The following is a 19,002-nucleotide window of genomic DNA, read 5'->3' as shown; positions in this document are numbered from 1 at the left end:
ACTGGGATGTCACTCACTTCCACAGAAGCCCTTGTGTGTTGACATTACCTGCTCCCATGACAAGGAGGGTAGCACATTTCAAACAGTCTTTTTAAGCACCGCATACCACTCTTCCAGTACTAAACCCAACAAAAAAATACATCAGCATCTTCTCCAGATGTGGCCAGACTCATTGAAGAAAACATTTTTCCCACATTTTACTCACAGAGCAGTACTTAAACAGCACTGCAATTTCTGCAGCGCCCTTAAATTTTTCATTGGGTAACACTGTGACACACAAGATAAATGACAGCACATCCTTACTGCAGCACTATTCATAGGCCTATAACCAGCCCAGGGCTACGTACTGGGACATACAGCAAGATTAGAGGAAGCACAAATCCTAGGAGTGGGATGCAACTTGCTTAATTATAGATGTCTACCATATGACGTAAGTACCTGACAGCTAGATGTCGAGGGACCCAGAACAGTCAATGGAGACCCTGTCAATACAACTCATGTAGTTTAGGGTACAATTCATTTTAACAAGTGAAGGCTGAGGCAAATCACACCCTTAACACTACTTACTCTAATGAGTGCATCTGCACTACCTAATTCACACACAGAGACATATTCCAGAACAGTAAGGCAACACTGAGCAACTTGGATTAAAAAAAATAACATGCCTCACAATTTGATAAATATCAGCCTCCAAAAGGTTAACCCTGAACACCGAAGAAAATAAGACTTATCTCATTGAGACCATCTGCTGTAGCAATCAAAGCAGTTAGAATCCATTTGCTTGCAGGAGTCCATAGAGAATTTCACAAACTAATTGGAGTCAAAATAAATTAGTTTGTTTTGTTCTGCACGGCCAAAATCCATCCCGCTTTACTTTTACCTACCTAAGAGAACAGCCTGTTCTAGGCTTTTCTCTATAAACAAAACAGAGGTTGCTTCAAAGGGACACTCAGCACCACCTAAGATATACAAACCTAAAGGGAAAATTGTCTCTCTTACTAGTGATTATAAAGAAAACTAAGATACCACAACTACTCTCTTGGCTTATGAACATCAAACAGATATCAGTAAGCCTTAGTCAAAATCAAAGTCAAGGAAAGCACAAACAGTTTGGGGTTGTACTTGGAGGACTTTCCCCCCTCAAACCCCACAAACATGAGAGTTATGACAAGCAACAAAATAGCTGACACAGCAGGAGTTACTGTGGTCCCATTGTTGAAGCTCAGCCTTGCTTCTTTTTCCTTAGGGGAATTGACAATTGCATCTCAGGATCCCTGCTGTGAGGGGCAAACTTTTTATTTGACTGTAAGACAAGGCTAGCGCTGAACTGTACAGTATGCTGGCAGATTGTGCTCTGTATTTCAGGGAGTCCAGTGCAGTGTTTTTCTCATTCATTACTGGCAATCAAGCCATTTGAAAGGAAATGAAAGACGAAGAGCTAAACACTCATTTGGAGACAGCAGAGATAATCTCAGACAAGACTTTGATTTTCTTGATTTTGCATATGATTTCTAAACTAAGGAACGTGTAATTGATGTGTAATACATATAACTGATATCAAACAGTAAATTAGATTTAGAAAGTCAATCACCAACGGAAATGAACTTTACAGAACAGGTAATATTAAACCTATTCATAAAAGCAACAAAAAAAACAACTGACAGACATGTGTTAGCTTAATATTGACAATACAGAACACAGTTTTACTGAACAAAGCATGGGGCATGCTATTCTATTTTGACAGATGACTATATTATGAAGGGCTGATAATACTGACATCTGAGGAACACCAGTAAGGAGAAAGGAATCAAATGGTATGAGTACATTCCCCGTTGATACCACAGAACTTGCAAGTCTTATTCTACAGGGACAAAAATGAAACACTGTAAAGGCAAAGAAAGGGAGGAATCTTTAGCAGAAATGCTATGAGATTAATAGAAAGTGAGGCTCATTCAAATAAAATCATGTTTTCAAGAAGAGGTAAGTGGATTCTCTGCAGAGCCACAGACTTAATGCCCTAATTCTAGATCATGCAACCAAAAACTTTCATATCCCGTATCTACTTCAACCTACGGGGGTGCTGGACCTCTCAGCAAACACGTTCTAAAAAGATAATCTGACTAACCAACTACTCCTACTTCCAAATTAGCAGCCAAAATGTGTTCATAACACATTCAAAACAAACAAGCCTACACATCACCCAGAAATTTTTCCCATGTTAACAATTCCAGATTTCAAACCAAATATGCAACAACCAAATCAAAATTACAGTTATCAGAAAGTAACACTTCAAACAACTTATGCTCTATATGAAACCTGAATTATCTTCTCAGCAGATGAAAGTCATCAAGATTACAGTCACACAAGTAGAAAACAGTACCATGTACACCCAACACACTTTAGTTATTCACAGCTATTTTGTAAGGTGTAAAAATGAGTGAAAATATAAATTTTACCCAGTGTTGTACTACACAAGGAAACTTGATTTGAGCTAGCATTGTAGCTGTTAACAGAATGGTAGCTGGGGCCATGCAAGAAATTTTATTTTTGTAAGAACCATACAACATTTTCACATGCTACGTATGAAACATTTTGCAGACTAAATAAAATTTATATGTTTTCATTAAATTTCAATTTCATAGATAACAGATACACCGACCCCAGAGTACAACAATGCCTTAGCAAATGGGTCAACAGATTGTTCTCCATCTTTTATTCTACCTCCAAAGTACTTCAGAATAAGACATTTTATCATGGTGGAAGAATGTTCTTTGACATCATACATTGCTCTTATTTTACCTTTGCCCTAACTCATTTTTCACTAGCCCTTGAGAGGTTTCTCTTTTTAATTTAAGCAGTGCAACAGGAAGAAGTAACAACTACCTGCAAAGACTGTAAGTCATGCAACAAAAAACACTATATGAAAATAGAAAAGTTTGTACTAAAAGATTGCTGCATTCCAGTTGCTTTATGCTTAGTGTGATAAAACTTGGAAGGTACGTACAATCCTTTTAGCTAGACTGAGTAAACTTGAATGATGAGCTAGAGTCACATCACAACTATTCACAAGAAATTACAAATTTTGAGTTATTAGTTTGTCATCCAACATTTTATATTAACAAGCTTAAATTCTTCCACTGAACAGAATAAGGCTTCCAAGCTTTCAAATGCTATAGTTTTAATTACTGACTTTCCTGAAAACTGTTTCAGGTATGCATCTAAGCAGCCTGAAACATACCTTTGACTTCAAAAGGGGCATAGGATCCTTTTACCAGCCAACCACATAAGAGATTTTTTCAAGCAGCTCCAAAATCTTACCTTTCTGTAGACTATCATATTTGGAGAACTCTCCTCTGGGTCAGCAGTTTCCACATTACTTGGATCAGTGGGTGCTTGGGCCATGTTTGTCTCTCGCCGCTCAGACTGCAAAGACAGGAGCAAAGGTCAGCACCACCCCAGGCTGCAGGGGAGCATGGTAGTTATCAGAAAATGATACTTTCTACCACTACCTCCAAGACAAACACACAAGGATGGTACACAGGCAACCATGATCCAGACTTCACCCACTACAGGATTTTATCACACCATGTCAGACAGTTAAATGCTTTGAACTGATTTGTCTAAAGCACAGTACCCCAATGGGCAAGGGCCACCAAGCTGCATACCGCTGTGGTTTGGGTTATCCTGCACACAAACAGATTTCTCCCCCAGTTCTAATCTTTTATTATACACCCCCATTCAACAGAAGACCAATTAATAATTCACACACTTCCTTTCCTTGCTATAAAGCACAAACAGCTTAGACTTTTCTAGGGGCTTTTGAGGTACCCTCAAACAAAAAGCCAACCAGGATAAAAAGCTCGCTGTAAGACAGAGTGAAACCCCACTGGGACCGGCAGGTGCAGCAGACTGTCAGGCACACTGCTGGTTGTCACCTGTGGACACTCAGAGCCACCTCCAGCCCTTCCCAACCCTAGGGCAGCAGCCAGGATCTGGGGAGGCATAGCTGCTTGCTCAGTCAGCAGCTTCCTTCACCTCATGATAGATCCGGGATGAGGCAGCTGGACACAGGTAAACAACCATGCATAGTACTCCTTAAGCCGAGCTATCTTCTAGAAGCACAGAAGTGCTGCCTTATCTCTTCCAGATCATGCCAGGCTTGAGGCAAAAACATCAGTGGTGCAGGAAGGACACTTTACATTCTAAGTCAAATACTATATTTTAAACTTTTCTTCCACCAGCACGTTTGACAACTTACACCTTAAATTAAAAGCTGCTGTGGAGCCATTGGGTGACCTTTCCTAGCCTAAGAGGTAACACCGCCTCTTACAGACACTGGCATTAAAGATGTTTGACAAGCGACATTTCTTTAACAATACAAGTATTGAAATTTCCCATCTCAACATATTTTATTAAAAATTGAGACCAAAACAGTCTATGCTCACACATGCATAATCTACAGTCATTGCTAGAACACAGTTTACCACTGAACTGCCTCCCTTAAGGGGAAGATACTTTCCTATTCCTTTCTCTACCCACTTTTCACATTCCCACAGGCAACGGAGTGCCCCAGCATATAATATACATACATATCACTCAATTATAATACAACCCAAAGCCATTCTAGCTGTCAGTTATCAGCTCCCAAGAACAAGTCAAGTGCCAGAATCGGACAACCTCAGACCACATCCCAGCTCTGTCCTGTCTCAGCAGTGAAAAAGCTATTGCTGTAACATGGCATCCTCCACTGGAGCCAGAAGCAGCTGAGGTACCCCTTTGAGCAAGGGATAATAGAGACCAAGGTTAAATAACCTAAATCAATCCAGATTCCTTCATGTCTTTCTTTCATAAAGTATGCATACACACAAACTGTGGGCACAAACACATTTGTACATGTACATACCAATTTTGAAACTCAGTAATACAATTCTATCTCAAATTAAACAATGCACATATCTATTACCTTTCAAAAGCATGTTCAAACCAATTTAGACACTATTTATATTTAAAGGACACAAATTTATTTTCACTCTTGCTATAGTCTCATGTCTTCCTAGAAGCCCAAACACTGCACTGTTGTGCCAGGTCACGAGCTAAAAACGAAGGGGAATAAATGCTCTAAGCAAAACTAATAGATGCAAAAACAATTACACAGCACAAATGATGAAGGGTAAAGCATTTCAAAATTATAGCACTTTGAATTATTTACACTAATGTGTATTTTCACAGCACTTCTTAGTCATGATTTTAAGGCACTGAATCAGGATTTAGGTGTCATCACAACTGAATGAGGCAAAAAATAGGTACAGATTTTATGTAACTTTCTGAAGGCAATTACAAAGAATTGAAAACATAAGTAACCCAAGTTCCAGCTTCACCTGCAGTATATAAAGACCACGTTCACTACTTACATTATATCTGAGATTATATATGCACACTTTAACAGAATACAATTGCCATTAGTTTTTAATTGAGCTATGCTCCTTTAAAGAAGAGATTAGCAATTTCTAATCAAAAAGCCCTCTGCAGCATTACTTAGCTGCAGTTCGCTCATTGCATTAGTCACTTTGAACATCCTCACTTACAAATTCTCTTGTTCTTGGTACAATGTCAGCTCACTTGATCTTTTCCAATACTTCAGGATTTTCCCCCATAGCAGGTCTTGAAAGTTTTCATGTACTCTGGTACAAGGCAAAAATATCTTGCACAATATGTAGCAGTGGCTGTCATGCTGTTCACAGTGACACTGAGGGAGCCACTGACTGCCTCTGAAGATCTGCAAAAGGTAATCAATACAAACAAACCTGTTGCTGGAAGACAAATTTGCAAAAGCACTTCCCATTGATGCCCACCATCTCCTGCTGGGTTTCAGTCAGGAGCAGGGCCACAGTAGGATGAATGTCACAGAGTACAAGGCTGGAGGCTAGGTAAGACTGAGGTGCACTCCAGAGCAAAGTGCAGGCATCGCCTCCACACAGCCCAGGCATTGGTGGTGCTAGGCTGAGCCTTAATGCAGCCCCTGGACCAGGCGTCCCCCAGGGCCCTTGAGGAACTGTGATAGCTTTGACCATCACACAAGGTTCTTCTCTTTCTTTTAGACTGCTTTTAAAAAAAAAAAAAAAAACAAAAAAACAAACAGAAAATTGTTTCTTAGATGGTATTCTTATTCTAGAGAGTTAAAAACAATGAGTAAGAAAATAAGACAAGTGACACAACATGGGCATGATCTTGGCTCTTCAAGGTGAAAGCAAAGCAATAATGGGTCCCCGTGGATCTCATTACACCTGTGCTTTCTAACATATGGGAGTTGAGTGGAGCTCAGCACCCAGTGATACAGAACTGCTTCCCTGCACTCTGCCATGCTAAAGCCTGGTTTCAAACCGATTCACAAACAGGGTGTTCTCCCTAGCCTGAAAATTGTGGCACAGACTTAACACCCAATGAACACAAACCGCTGGCTACACATCAGCAACACTTCCAATGGAGGAGCAACATCAACATAGCCCCAAGGGAGCACCCCAGCATCTATGCCTGTGGACAGACCACAAGGGTCAAGGATGGAGAGCCCAGAGCCAAGGTTCCCGTGATGCAGGCTACCTACTGCAAACACAAATGAGACTGCTCACATTCAAAGTACAAGTTTTTACCCTAATACTATGTTAAACTGCTGCATTTCAACCCTTTAATTAATATAATGATATCTGAAAGTCTACATCTGACTTGCATATTTCTCTGTTAAAAAACAAACCCCATAGCCTGACATGAAATGATAACAGGACTAATTTTTCAAGGGATCCTACTGAAATCTATTCTTTCTACACCATTTTTTCTCACTGCCAGCCCAGTCTACTCAAGATGCAAGCAGAAAGTCAATCCTACATCACTACACAGGTTAAAAACAGAGCGTGTCCTCTGAACCTTGCGATGCAACAGCCAAAAGAGAATTCATCTTGGTCTTACACAGACATTTAAATTACACTGGCCTGAGAAGGGCAAAAAAATGTTTTATTGAAGTTTAAAAAAAACCCAAACAACTGATTACTCATACACAGCCTCCAGTTAAGAGCCTCACCTGAAGAGCACTGTCAACTCCTTACTTCTACAGGCAGTTTACCACATTACCAGTGGCTATCTTGTAACAGCCTGTATCCACACACCAGCAATCTAAATCCAGAAGTGTATCTTCAAAAAATAAATGGTCCCTAACTTCCAACTTTCAGGTTCAAAAGATGCTGTTTTCCCACAGCTGTTTTTCTGACAACAGCCATGCTTGCAGTAATCTAGACTCCTCAGCAGCAAAAGTGATAAAAATTGAAAACCATTTGCGCTAACTGTTCTCTCACTGTCACACACAAGGAGGAAATCAGCAGTCTTCAACTTCTCGTTTATGGATAAGATGGCCTATTAAGCCCTTAAAAAACACTCCCAAAAATATCCTAAAAAGAGAGGGTACATTTGCCTCTTGCTGATTTTTTCCTTTTTATGTTTTAATCTTTATTATAGAACAGTTCTGCTTTTTCCTGAGAAACATAAGCAGAATGGACTAGATAGGCAGCCACTGATAAAATGTACTGAAACATAGCAAGTCTTCTCTCTGTTATCTGATGAGGCTCCTCAAATTCTCTCAAAAACCTGAAGCTGCAAAGAGATATGGTTCCCGTATGTTACAAAAGGATCAGTGAACTCCTTTAAACTGGAATAAACCATTAAAAAAATGCTCCAGAAAGCAAGAAAACCTGGTGGGATTTCTCCCCACAGCTCACTTCTTTAGAGTTTTTGGTGCAGAACTTGAATAATAAAACTTCAAGAACATCAACCATTATGTTTTAGTGCATAAATACTGTCAGTATTTAATCTCTGTGTATATGTAAATTCAATGAAAACAGCTAAGCAGTAAATAGATTCCCATTGGTGTTATCAAATACCTTGATTACTGTAAGAAAAGACTATTGTAAACAAGGCTGCTGTAAGAAAACTCTTATAAGCACAAACCCCCATGTTCTTCACAGAAATTACCCCATCTAGGAGTCCTTATAGACTCTGGATTTTAAAGATAATAGAGAAAGAAAGAAGTACAAAGATAGAAGAAATTCTGCAAAACAAACTATTTCTTGAAAATATCACCTGGACTTAACAGTCCAATACAAGGTCATATTTGAACTCTTATCGTCCATTTTAATAAATAAATTGTCAACTTAATAAGCAAAATTCACAGTGGAAAACATTTCTTGCACATCTGAGATAAAATAAGAAAGTTTGTTATAATATGCAAAAAATTAATCCCAGAAAACAGAATCTACTACATGAATCCCCATGTAGATATCTATCAGCACCACTCGGCTGAAATACCATTTTAGGTGACAGTAAGTGGAAATTACCTTTATGCTATGTAATTAATGTATTTAAAGGACAGCTTATAATTGGCATGTAGTGCTAATGTCAAATCATGAGAAATTTAGAGTTTTAGCACACAATCACAGAGTAAAATATAATTTCATGTCATTAATATCTAGTTAATTTTTTTCTAATTAGTGAAATATATCTAGACTATATGACTTTCCACATGCCTGAGAAATCATATAATCACATGCCTTGTTGAGCTGGTAATAGGAAAAATCCCTACCTGGTCTGCTAGAATATTTAGATCTAATAGATCATGTTATTAAGGTGATAGGAGGGATGAGACGGGTGGTGGGGAAAAGAAAAATCAGTTATTCTGAATTCAGTTAGTCCCCATTAAGTTGATATTCCATATCCATTACAAAAGCCTCTCTAGAATTGAGATGGGAAGAAAGAAACTCATCTTCATGTTCCTCTCCTAGTTAACTATTACTTCATTAAACTAGGATTTGGGCATACCAAGCAAGGTGTGTACACTAGAGGACAACATACAGCGTATCACAGAAGTCATCCTGTTCACCAAAGCAAATACATCAACCGCAGGATCCCCAGGTCCAACCTGGACTATACTCTGCTTTTAACCGGCGTAGCTCAGTCTGAGCACTGCACCAATTCACCTCTTCTCTTCCTTCAGCAGTAAACCTGTATGAGGAACTGAAACAACATCCATCCGAATCAGGTAAAAAAGCCGGGAAGACCGGAGCTAAGATCAAAACTCCACCATCTCCTCCAGTATCCTTACTGGTGAGAAGGGGAAAGGCTGGTATTATACACAGCACTGCTGACCACCATGCTCAGCAGAACAAGGCTCTGCAAGCATGTTCCTCTCCTGAACCAGATGATGAAGACATAAGGGCTAGTGAAACAGGAGCTGGACATCCCCGTGTAGGGATGCCACACCACAGGTAGCAGTCACAGACTGCCACTCTGGATACCATGGCGCTGCTCCCCTGCAGAGAGAAGCAGCAGAGGGAGTCTGCATTCAACCAGCGAAGTACAGCTTCCAAAGCATCTAAAACCCTACTGTTTTGGACATCAAATTGTAACTGAAGTTCCTCTGAAAATACTTTCCCAGTGGAAGATCATCCCAGACCTTCTCCTCCTCACAAGTGCTGAGCACTGCACCACTATCAACAATATTCAGTCTGTTGCCCTTTTTTAAGGAACAAATTATAAACACTTCCAGCAACTGCACTTAACGTTCAAATTTTTGCCAAATTACATCCTCTTTGTTTGTGAGAAAGGAGTTTTGTTTATACTGGAAGAATTTGTGCATTCTAAAGGATCCCATTCCTCCCCTTTCTGAGGTACCAGCTCACAGGGAGTCCCATGCTGAAGTGCTGGAGCTCAACACTTCTCTAGCTCTGCAACTGGCAGGACAAAAGACAGGCACACATCCAGGCACGGAAACAGCAGAGATTTTTGCCTCACCCTGCCAGAGCAGCAAGAAAAGACCCAATTCTGGGACACCCCCTTTTTCTTCTCTTTAGGGAAACAGGTCCTGATGAAGACTGGGATTTCTGATTTCTTCTACTCTTACAGACATTTCCTAAAGGTGCAGTCCCCTTCCATCATGTAACTAAGTGCTTCCTATGGAAAAGCTTGCCTTAAAACATCCTACATTGGATGTGGTATGCCTACATTTCCACACAGTCCTAGGACAGTGAGCAAACTCTAGACCCCCGATCACCCATACCACTAAACTGCTAGTTTGCTCCCAAGGTTCTCTCTTGTAGAGCTTCAAACCAGTATGTGGACATAGGTCTGAGAACACAGTTCTCCTCCATCACCATTTGCTCCCAAGAGTCAGTATGTATGACCTTACATTGGGTTTGGCTCCCTACTTCTTACCCATTCCTCCAGCAATCTCCCAATAGGTTCTGCAACACCATACAGCCTCTCAACATGTCCCAAGGCATGTGATATATAACCTCATATTTCTGGTGGGGTGCAGAACCACCTTGCTTTTTTTTTTTTTCAACACTGTAGTTGGAAAAAACGTACATAACAATCGTTGTATCTTCAGCCCACAGAGGTACCACCTGGTGGCCAGAGGACACCTCTCTGTCCAAGGATACACACTATCGACACAGCCATCTTTTAGGCAGAGGTAGCTCTCAAACACGAGGCGATCCAAGTGACTTGGCCTCCTGCAGGCAGACGCAGTCTACAAGTTTAAACTCAGCCCACTGTGTAATCTAATGTGAGCAGCTGGTTTCCTTAGGTACTCTCCAATCACTTGCTGCCCCCAGTTATTCATGTCCTTTAATAAAACAAGTAAATATTCAGTGTGGTGGTCTAAGCAGGACATTGTTAACCAGGGGTCACCAAGGCCTTGCACCACCTCCAAAAGAGGGAATTCTCTGTGGCCTTGACCAGTTTTCTCTCCAACTGTGGCAGTACTCACCCTGCACATAACTATACAACAGGCAACACCACTAAGGATAGACGGTTCCAGTTGTGCTATCCACAGGTGACCTGTCTCAATCACCTGGAAAATGATCAGACTAATTCTTGATAAACTATGGCAGTTGATTACTTTCCTCCTCTTTCTCCAGGGAGGCATACCATTCCAATTCTACATATTTCTAAATCTGCAGATATTTGTAGCTATTTTAGATTGCTGAAAATACTGGCTGCAACTGGATGTCACATCCAGGAAAGTGAGGAGTGGAAGCCAAGATAAAGTAACTTTTCTTGGCATCTGACACTGACTAGGTCCCAAGTTCTTTCATGCCTGTTTAGAGGCATTGGGGGGTTTTTTGTTTTGGTTTTGTTTGTTTTTGTTTTTTTAATTAGAGTGCAATATATACAACCTGTTTTCTGGTCTATCCAGCCAAGGTGTGCTGGAAGCCTTGCTGACTTAAATGAAGATCTTTCCCACTTCCAGAGTTTTCAATCTATTATTTGACAGATAGGTGAACAAGGAGAACAAGACAACCAAAAGGAAAAATGGAATGGGGATGCATAGTAGTGAATATTGAGACATGAATTGCTTATCAATAAGGCAGATTTTTCCCTTTTGAAATCCATTGTTAAAATGGGCACTTGCATACCAAATTTACTTTTAATGGACCAGGATGAGGTTATACGCAGAAAGAAACTGTCTCCAATACACCCATCCTTCTTCCAAAGAATTCAGAACAAAATGCAGTATCCACCTGCAATCAATCTACCTTTCCAATAAAATAATACTGCTGTGCGTGCAAGCGCTCTTGGAAAGGCTCCGAGCCAACTCACTGTTACCAAGGTTAGCTACAAAGAATGTAACAGCAAATGTAAGCTGAATATTTAACTGAAACAAACGTCAGTGCTCTATGAATTTACAAATGCAAAGAGATAGCTATAGCCCAGCTTTGAATGTCATCTGAATTGGTGATCCCAAACTACTACAGTATTTATAAAGTTCTATCAGTCTGCAAGAAGCACTTGCAAAGGAGAGAGCTGAAGCTGTTATTTCATTGTTTTGCAAGAACGCCAACTTGCTGGCCAGAATCATTCCCTGTGGAAAACGAGTAACTGCATGGATAATACAGAAGTTGAGGGTAGACTTCTAATCCCTTCTCCAACATAAATCCTTTGAAAAATCCTCTTCCTTGGATCAGTTACGGTGTGCTAAGAGCATACTGTCTATGAAGCTGATCCATCAAATACACCATCTCTGAAAGTGACTTGTTCTTTATTCACCAGAGAAAAAACAGAATGCAACAGTAAGCTGCTTCTGGGGGAAGGACTGCACTTTCTATTTTACACTGTATCCAATTAGTTGAAAACAACTGAAGAAGATTGATGGAAAGAGAAAATTGAATGCGAAGAAGCAGCACAAACTAAAGGATGCTGTAATTTAGGCTGACAAGAAAATCAAAATATTAAAATAAAAAATATATAGGCCCCAGTACCTGTTGGATTCCAAATTCAGAATTGGTACACCTAAACTACCTGTTCCAAACAGTAGCTTGCTGAAATGAAGTTCCCTTCAAGTCCAATGCAAGATTGATATAACAACCAATCCACCCCTGCATTGATCAATGACTGCACTGTCATTTAAAACACTTCAGAGTGCTGAGAGTTCTTGCTGGTTGTTCATTCTCAAGAGGAAAGAAAATTGCAAGTACCCTACAATCAAATAAAATGGGAAATTTGCTACCCACAAGAACAGGTGCTTTTGAACATGTGGCACTGTGCAACACCCCTGATGCAAATGAACACAATTGGTTGCATCCCATGTTCTTCAAAGACATGATGCAATGTACCATGATTTCACTGCCGTGCTGTTCATCACAACAGCACACAGCCTTTTCAGATGCAAATTACGTTCAAATCACTTCAGTGATTGCAATATAAAAAGTATCTAAGTCACTCCTGAATCAGGTAGCTTAAGTTCACAAACCCACACAGTTCAGCAGAGTCAACAAATCCCACCGCAGTGGTTCATCTACCCTGAACTCTACAAAGCCATAACTGGACTACTACAAATACCAATATATGCTAGGTACCTTATAAATACTAATATACTTTAATACTGCTGCTGTTACACTATATTGCTATAAAGACAGTTCCTTTAATTGAGCTAATACATGTCTACGCCAGACTGCTGTTACACTAGCAAAGACATAATCTGAAACTAATTGCTCATCCATGACAGAGGCAAATATTATTTTCTTTTACAAAATGATAAACTAAATCACAATGAAATTAAGTGACTTCCCACATTCACATAATGGATGACAGAGCAATAAATTGAACATACAAGCCCTGACTTTCAAACCATTAGTTATCATTTGCTCAACACACATCCCCATAGCATAGTAGGTCTGTAGTAATCAATCTGAAAAGCTTTTAACTACCTTGCGAACCTTTCACCGCTGATGCCAGGTTCTATACAGTGAAAAAGACAAAATATCATCCCTTTCCACTGTGATGATGTTTGTAACATGTACTTGAAGATTGCTGGCAAAAATACAGCACCAATTCCTCTTCACTGCTTTAACTATCTCATGGTCCCCACCACCCACATGTAGTAGTGCAGTACCTGTGCCTTACACTGCTACTGAGTCCAGGAACAGACAGCTGTTTCCAGCATGACAATGCAGAGCTCTTGGGATGTCAAAACCTTCTTGCTCACTGAAATTTTAACCTACCTCTCTTTCTTTCTCTCTCCACCATTCTTTGCCACCAGCTACAGAGACGTTAAAAAAATAGTATGAGAACTGATGTAACACAAGTGGGTAGCAGCAGTCTCTCTTGACTCCACAATCTTTCTAGAGCTTGACAACCAATGAGGAAAATATAAATTAGCTCTTCTTTCTTGCTCCTCCTCACAGATAGAGCACAACAGCAGAAATTAGCTCATTCCCCAGTCACCACAATATGCTATTACTCCAGCTGGAAACAGTAAGTGAAAACATAGAAGAGTCATTTCATGGTAAAATTTATATAGATTAAGAAAGCACTGCAGATTCTCTAACGTTAATATCATCCTTTAAAAACTTTAAAAGTCACTATATCACTGAAGGAAAATTGTAATCAAAGAGTTTTGAACTCTCCCCGATACATCTACTACTACCTTTTCAACGGTATAAAGATACACCAGATTTTTCAAAGTACTTCAGACTGTGTGCACTCTAGCCACCTCTAAACCGCCATAAATCCACCACCACCACATGAGCAGCATTTTCCACAGTCACTAAACAGAAAGTTAAGAAATGAGGAGTGGAGGCAGAAATTTGCGGGGGGAGGAAAAAAAAAAAAAGTTAAGAGATGTCGGAACATAGTAATTTAGCTCCAAACATTAAGACAGATGTTCAACTATATGCAAGTGCTCAGAGAAGCAAACAGGAAATTTTGTAGCCTGAGGAAGTCAAACGTGTAACTCCACAGGAGCCAGGTGACTGACTCATCCAGATGCTGCTAAAAACCCAGGGTGGTACCCATCACCACCCGCAGGCACCTTAAGTGTTTCTGAAACGTGCTTGGCCAGCACAGCTCTGGTCAGCTTTCCACTCATATGTGGACAGAGCCGCAAGCGTTCAGGGTTAAAAGTACTACTACACCTTCAATATAACACAGGGCCATGATATCTTCCTTCTATCTTGTTTTATACTTCAGATGGCAGAGCGCTGTCTTGTGCCACATTGGTGACAGCAGTTCAAAGACCGACATGAAGAAACACCCTTCTAAATCATGAACATTCTTATTGTACCCAGGTTTTCTTTGCAATTATAATATTGTGGTATGAATTAACATAGATAATAATGCAGTTGAGAAGAAGCTGAGAGCAGTCCCATAAGGAACCAGGAGCATTTCGGTTCTGGCAACTAGATGCAATATTTGTATCCTGAAACAGTCCGAAGCTGCTCAGTGGACCTGTTTGTTCATACAGTCACCCTTCTAGAGAGCCCAGATCACTTGCAGAAACGCGACTGAAGCTCCAGGTGATGAGCACACACAACACAACTGATCATAAGGGCAAAACTGCACTCTTGTAACGCTGGACATGGGAAAAGCAGCTTGCCCTCGTTCTGCTGCCACTTTTACAGCTGCAGGGTTTGATTTAGATATCAAGAGTATCTCTGACCAGAGCCTCCACGTTAGTTATCCCTTATTTTTGCAGAGCTGGAGACTCATATTGTTATTGAGGACAGTAAAAAAGATAATCACCCCACAACATCCTAGGATGCCTGAGCCACAGCACTGCGAGATTCAGAAGTTTCACCACAGACTAGCATAGCATCCTAACATACCATGTTAAGATGACACACTGCAGCTATTTTGTCTTCCTTCTACTCCACACACAGCAGCTTCTCTTTCCGTGCCATCTGCTAGTTTGCTGCAGTCTGCTGGGACAGGACTGCCCTCTCCTTTTGTCCCCTTCTTGGCTGCTCAAAGGGAGGACAACAGATCCTAGCATTGCCTGTCCATACACTCAGCTTTCCTCCAGCTGCCTCAGAAACATGAACCAAAACACAGTTACTCCCATGAATGAACAGTGCTCTGCTCTCCTCTGTCGTATCAGTGTGCTCCACCAGAATTACAGGCTAGGTACTGCAACACCTTGTAAGTGGTTAGCAAGGAGGCAATTGCTGCTTTAAGAGGACATGCTTTTTCCTCTTATCCTCACGTGTTATTGATTAAAAAGGTATCTGCACTACCTGCTTCACAGGAACGATCAGAGAGAAACTAAGGCAAGCGGTGTTGATAATGACTATACGCAGCTCGTTATCATGCCCTTTCTTAGAAGGGCAGGGTAGTAAGAAGAAACCAGAAAAATCAGTCAGGTAGGTGAACAGCAATCTTCAAACATCTATTACTACAAATGTCAGTATGAGATATGTAGCAAATAAGTATTTCTCTTTCTGACCACTACTACAATTCAAAACAGGAAAAATAAAGGCTATCTAAACTCCACCACACTTGTAACCAGTTAGGAAAGAAACTGGAATGTTTGACATTAATTATTCTATTAGTCAGGTCGTTAGAAAAAGGAACAGCTCATCTGAAAATGAAGTCAATACTGGCTGAGTCTAAACAGTTTCTTCAGCATTTAACACACACATCCAAGCAATGAACACTATTATTCTGTGCTTGTAACCATATGCCCCCAAGTCAATAACTGCTCTTCAACATCTGACCTCTTTTTTAAAGCAGATTTACAAGAAAGTATAGTGAAACTGCTCCCAGTCAGCTGGTGAGAAAGTATTACAGCTCATAACCACACAGCAAAAAAAATCGCTAGTTCTTGCAATATGCAAGATGAGAACAAATCTGGCATTGGAGGGGGGGGGGGGGCGAAGGGAAAGAAAGAAATGGATGATAGCAAGTGTACACAGCCTTCCACTTAAAAACAAAGCCAAATCAGCCTTGAAGAATATTTACGATGATAACAAATGCCTTAAATCCCCAAAGCTTTGAACTACAGTTAATCTCTTTCATTATGTTCTTCAGCAAGCAATTACAAATAACACTATACATTTACAAAGTGCTTTTCCCACTCACAGCTCTGAAAGCACTTCCCCCAGAAACACACAAACACAAATCAAACGTAGCTTTCTTTGAGGTGGGAAGCCAGGAATATACAGTTTAACACACCAACACAAAGGTGAATTTTACAGCATGGCTTTATTTATCAAAGACACATTTTCCTGTTTTCCGAGCCCTACACACCGGTAAGTCAGCAAATAAAAATCAATCAAAAGCAATCACACATATCTTTAATTTCAGGGAAGAGCTGGGAAGCGTCATGCTGCTCTTGTAGCACACAGGCTACCCCTGGATGCCGTTCTGGCAAGCCCCTCGCCGGCTGAAGCAAGCCCCAACTTACCTAGGCTGTCCCAGCCGGGGCTGCGCCTGGCAGCCAGCGCAGTGCCGGGGCAGGCAGGGCGGCAGGAGCAGAGCCACAGGCGCAGCCAGCTCCTCGGAGCAGCGGCTCTGACTGCTGCTGCGTCTGCACCGTACGAGCAGCAGCATGCCGTTCTCTAAACAAAAATCTGCATCTTCCTCGGAAAAAAACCACTGGAAGCTCCTTGCTGGCCCCACAACCTATTCCTCTATTTATGCTGTCGCAGCTAGTGACTAAGGAGATGCTTTTAGTGTCACAGGAGATTAAGGCTCTGGGAGGAGAGTGCCTGACAGCTTTACTCTCGCACACGGTCCGTCTTCGAGCTAACGCACTTTGTTGGGGGATGAAAGTGTACTATTGCCACACACTACCCAACTGAAACTGCTCCCAAGTTTTCCCACGAGACACCAGCTCCCCCCTCAAGCCGTACCCCAGCGCTCGCTCCCCCCGTCCTGCTCCGAGGCCTTCCCCCAAAAAGCTCTGCGGCTCCCGGGCACCACCACTCACCCCGCGCCCCCGCCGAGCCCCGGCTCCCCGGGCACAGCCCTTATCCCTGCTGGGACACCGCGTCCCCCGAAGCCCAGCCGAGCCCCGGGGGAACGGCAGCCCCGCACCGCTGCGCGAAGCCAGGCGCCCCCCGCGCCCGGGCCGTGACCCGCCGCCGGGCCCCTGCCGCGGGAAGGCGGCCGGCGGCCGGGGCGGGCTGGGGGGACACATGGTCGGAGGGGGGGCACAACCTCCCCCGCCCGCCCGGCGGCGCGGGCCGGTGTATGCATACGCAGGCACCGGTAACACGCACCGCCGTGCACCTGCCCGCAACTACCAACTCGGAGTAAACCGCCCCCTCGGGGCCGCCCGCGCAGCCCCTCCCCCCGGGCCGGGGCTCCGCTCTCCGCGGCGGGACCGGGACGGGGACCCCGCTGCCAGGACAGAGGCGAGCGGCTCCCCCTCCGCCAAACAAACGCGGATAAAGAGGGCAATAGCGGCGCCGAGCGCAGCCCCTGCCCCAGCCCTGCGCGCAGCCCACTCCCATTACCTTAGCAACCGCGCGCCGCCGTCCCCTGCCGCCCCCCGCCTCGCCTCTCCTCAGGGACGGGGAGGGGCCCGCGCCATGGCGTGAGCCTGCGGGCGGGGCCGGCGGGGCCGGGGCTCTCCGCCGCGCCTCTTCCGAAAGCCTCTCGCTCCCCTCAGCGCCCCGCAGGCTGCGGGGGGACGGCGGCGCAGGCGGCGAGGGCGACGCTGCCGCCAGAGCGCCGCGGACACACCGCGCCCCTCGCCCCCGCCTCGGCCGGCCCCCGCCGCCGCCGGCCGACCCTCCGCCGAGCCCGCGCCGGGCGGGGGCGGTGGCCCGGGCGGGGCCGCGGGAGCGGTGACGGCTCCGGCCCCGCCGCAGCAGCGCCCGCTGTGGGCAGCCCGGGCACACCTCCCCCGCCCGGCACCTGCATCGGCGGAGGCCGCTGCCCCCGGTTTTGAGCCAGTCGCCCTTTGCCGGCGGCGCAGAGAAACTTCGGCTCCTGCCACCCCGGCTGCTGCTGGGCGGCGTGGCGCGGCTCAGAGCCAGGACAGGCCTTGTGAAAACGTCAGGCAAAATTCCTCCATCTGTAACCGTGAAAGCCTTGTCTCTGGGTCATGCCCCTCGGACACCCAGGATTTCCCAGCTGAAGGCTGGGGTCACAAGGAGCCCAGGACTCGGCACACGAGTACCGTCCATGACAGACACCATGGCTCCCACAGAACTGCTTACAGATCCCGCTCTTTGAAGCAAACCTGCCACATGGGCAAAAGCCATTGCTGCTGGCTAGGGTGGAGCTCCCATACGCTAGTTAGGTGTGCAAAGTAGCTTAGATACTCTCCACCCGTTACTCTACTGGACGGGATAAGATTTTTATTCCTTTCTTTTCCCCCCGGAAGGCAAGCCAAGCCCACTGTGCCCAAAGCTGACCCTCAAATCCGAGAGCTGCACTGGGCAGCACTAGGCCAGGCCCTGGACAGCAGGTGTCCACACCCACCTCCGCGCCAAAATTTTCTGCCTTTCCAAGATTTGGTTTCCACACGTCAGAGTTGTTATTGCAGCTGAAACTCTTCACGGCAAGGCTGCCAACTCCACAGAAGAAAGGCTGCTTTACCAACCTGTATACCATGCCTTAAAGGCCCTTGTGTGGTGTCCCTGTTCCATGTCACCCAAACCAGGCTTGTGTTTGATAAGCCTGCTGATGGACACTGAAAGCTGTCTTCTGCAGGCATGTCTTGTTATGTTAGGGTTG

At 43.6% G+C, this 19,002-nt stretch overlaps 1 protein-coding gene across 2 annotated transcripts in view; it reads right to left on the bottom strand.

Annotated features, from left to right (window-relative positions):
• Positions 1–18,085, bottom strand: part of RGS6 (regulator of G protein signaling 6) — a 276,743-nt gene extending 258,658 nt beyond the window's left edge. The window contains exons 1-2 of one of the 2 annotated variants that reach the window (XM_055790494.1): positions 17,775–18,085; positions 3,319–3,423 (exon numbers count right to left, since the gene is read on the bottom strand). In XM_055790494.1, coding sequence (XP_055646469.1) covers positions 3,319–3,402 — 84 coding nt within the window. In that variant the 5' untranslated portion in view covers positions 3,403–3,423; positions 17,775–18,085. The remainder of the gene's footprint in view (positions 1–3,318; positions 3,424–17,774) is intronic. The other variant, XM_055790486.1, reaches the window with a different exon arrangement.
• Between the last annotated feature and the right edge of the window lie 917 nt (positions 18,086–19,002).

This window comes from Falco peregrinus, chromosome 1, assembly GCF_023634155.1.
Source record: "Falco peregrinus isolate bFalPer1 chromosome 1, bFalPer1.pri, whole genome shotgun sequence".
Classification (NCBI taxonomy): Eukaryota; Metazoa; Chordata; class Aves; order Falconiformes; family Falconidae; genus Falco; species Falco peregrinus.
This window is presented reverse-complemented; position numbering and strand designations above follow the sequence as displayed.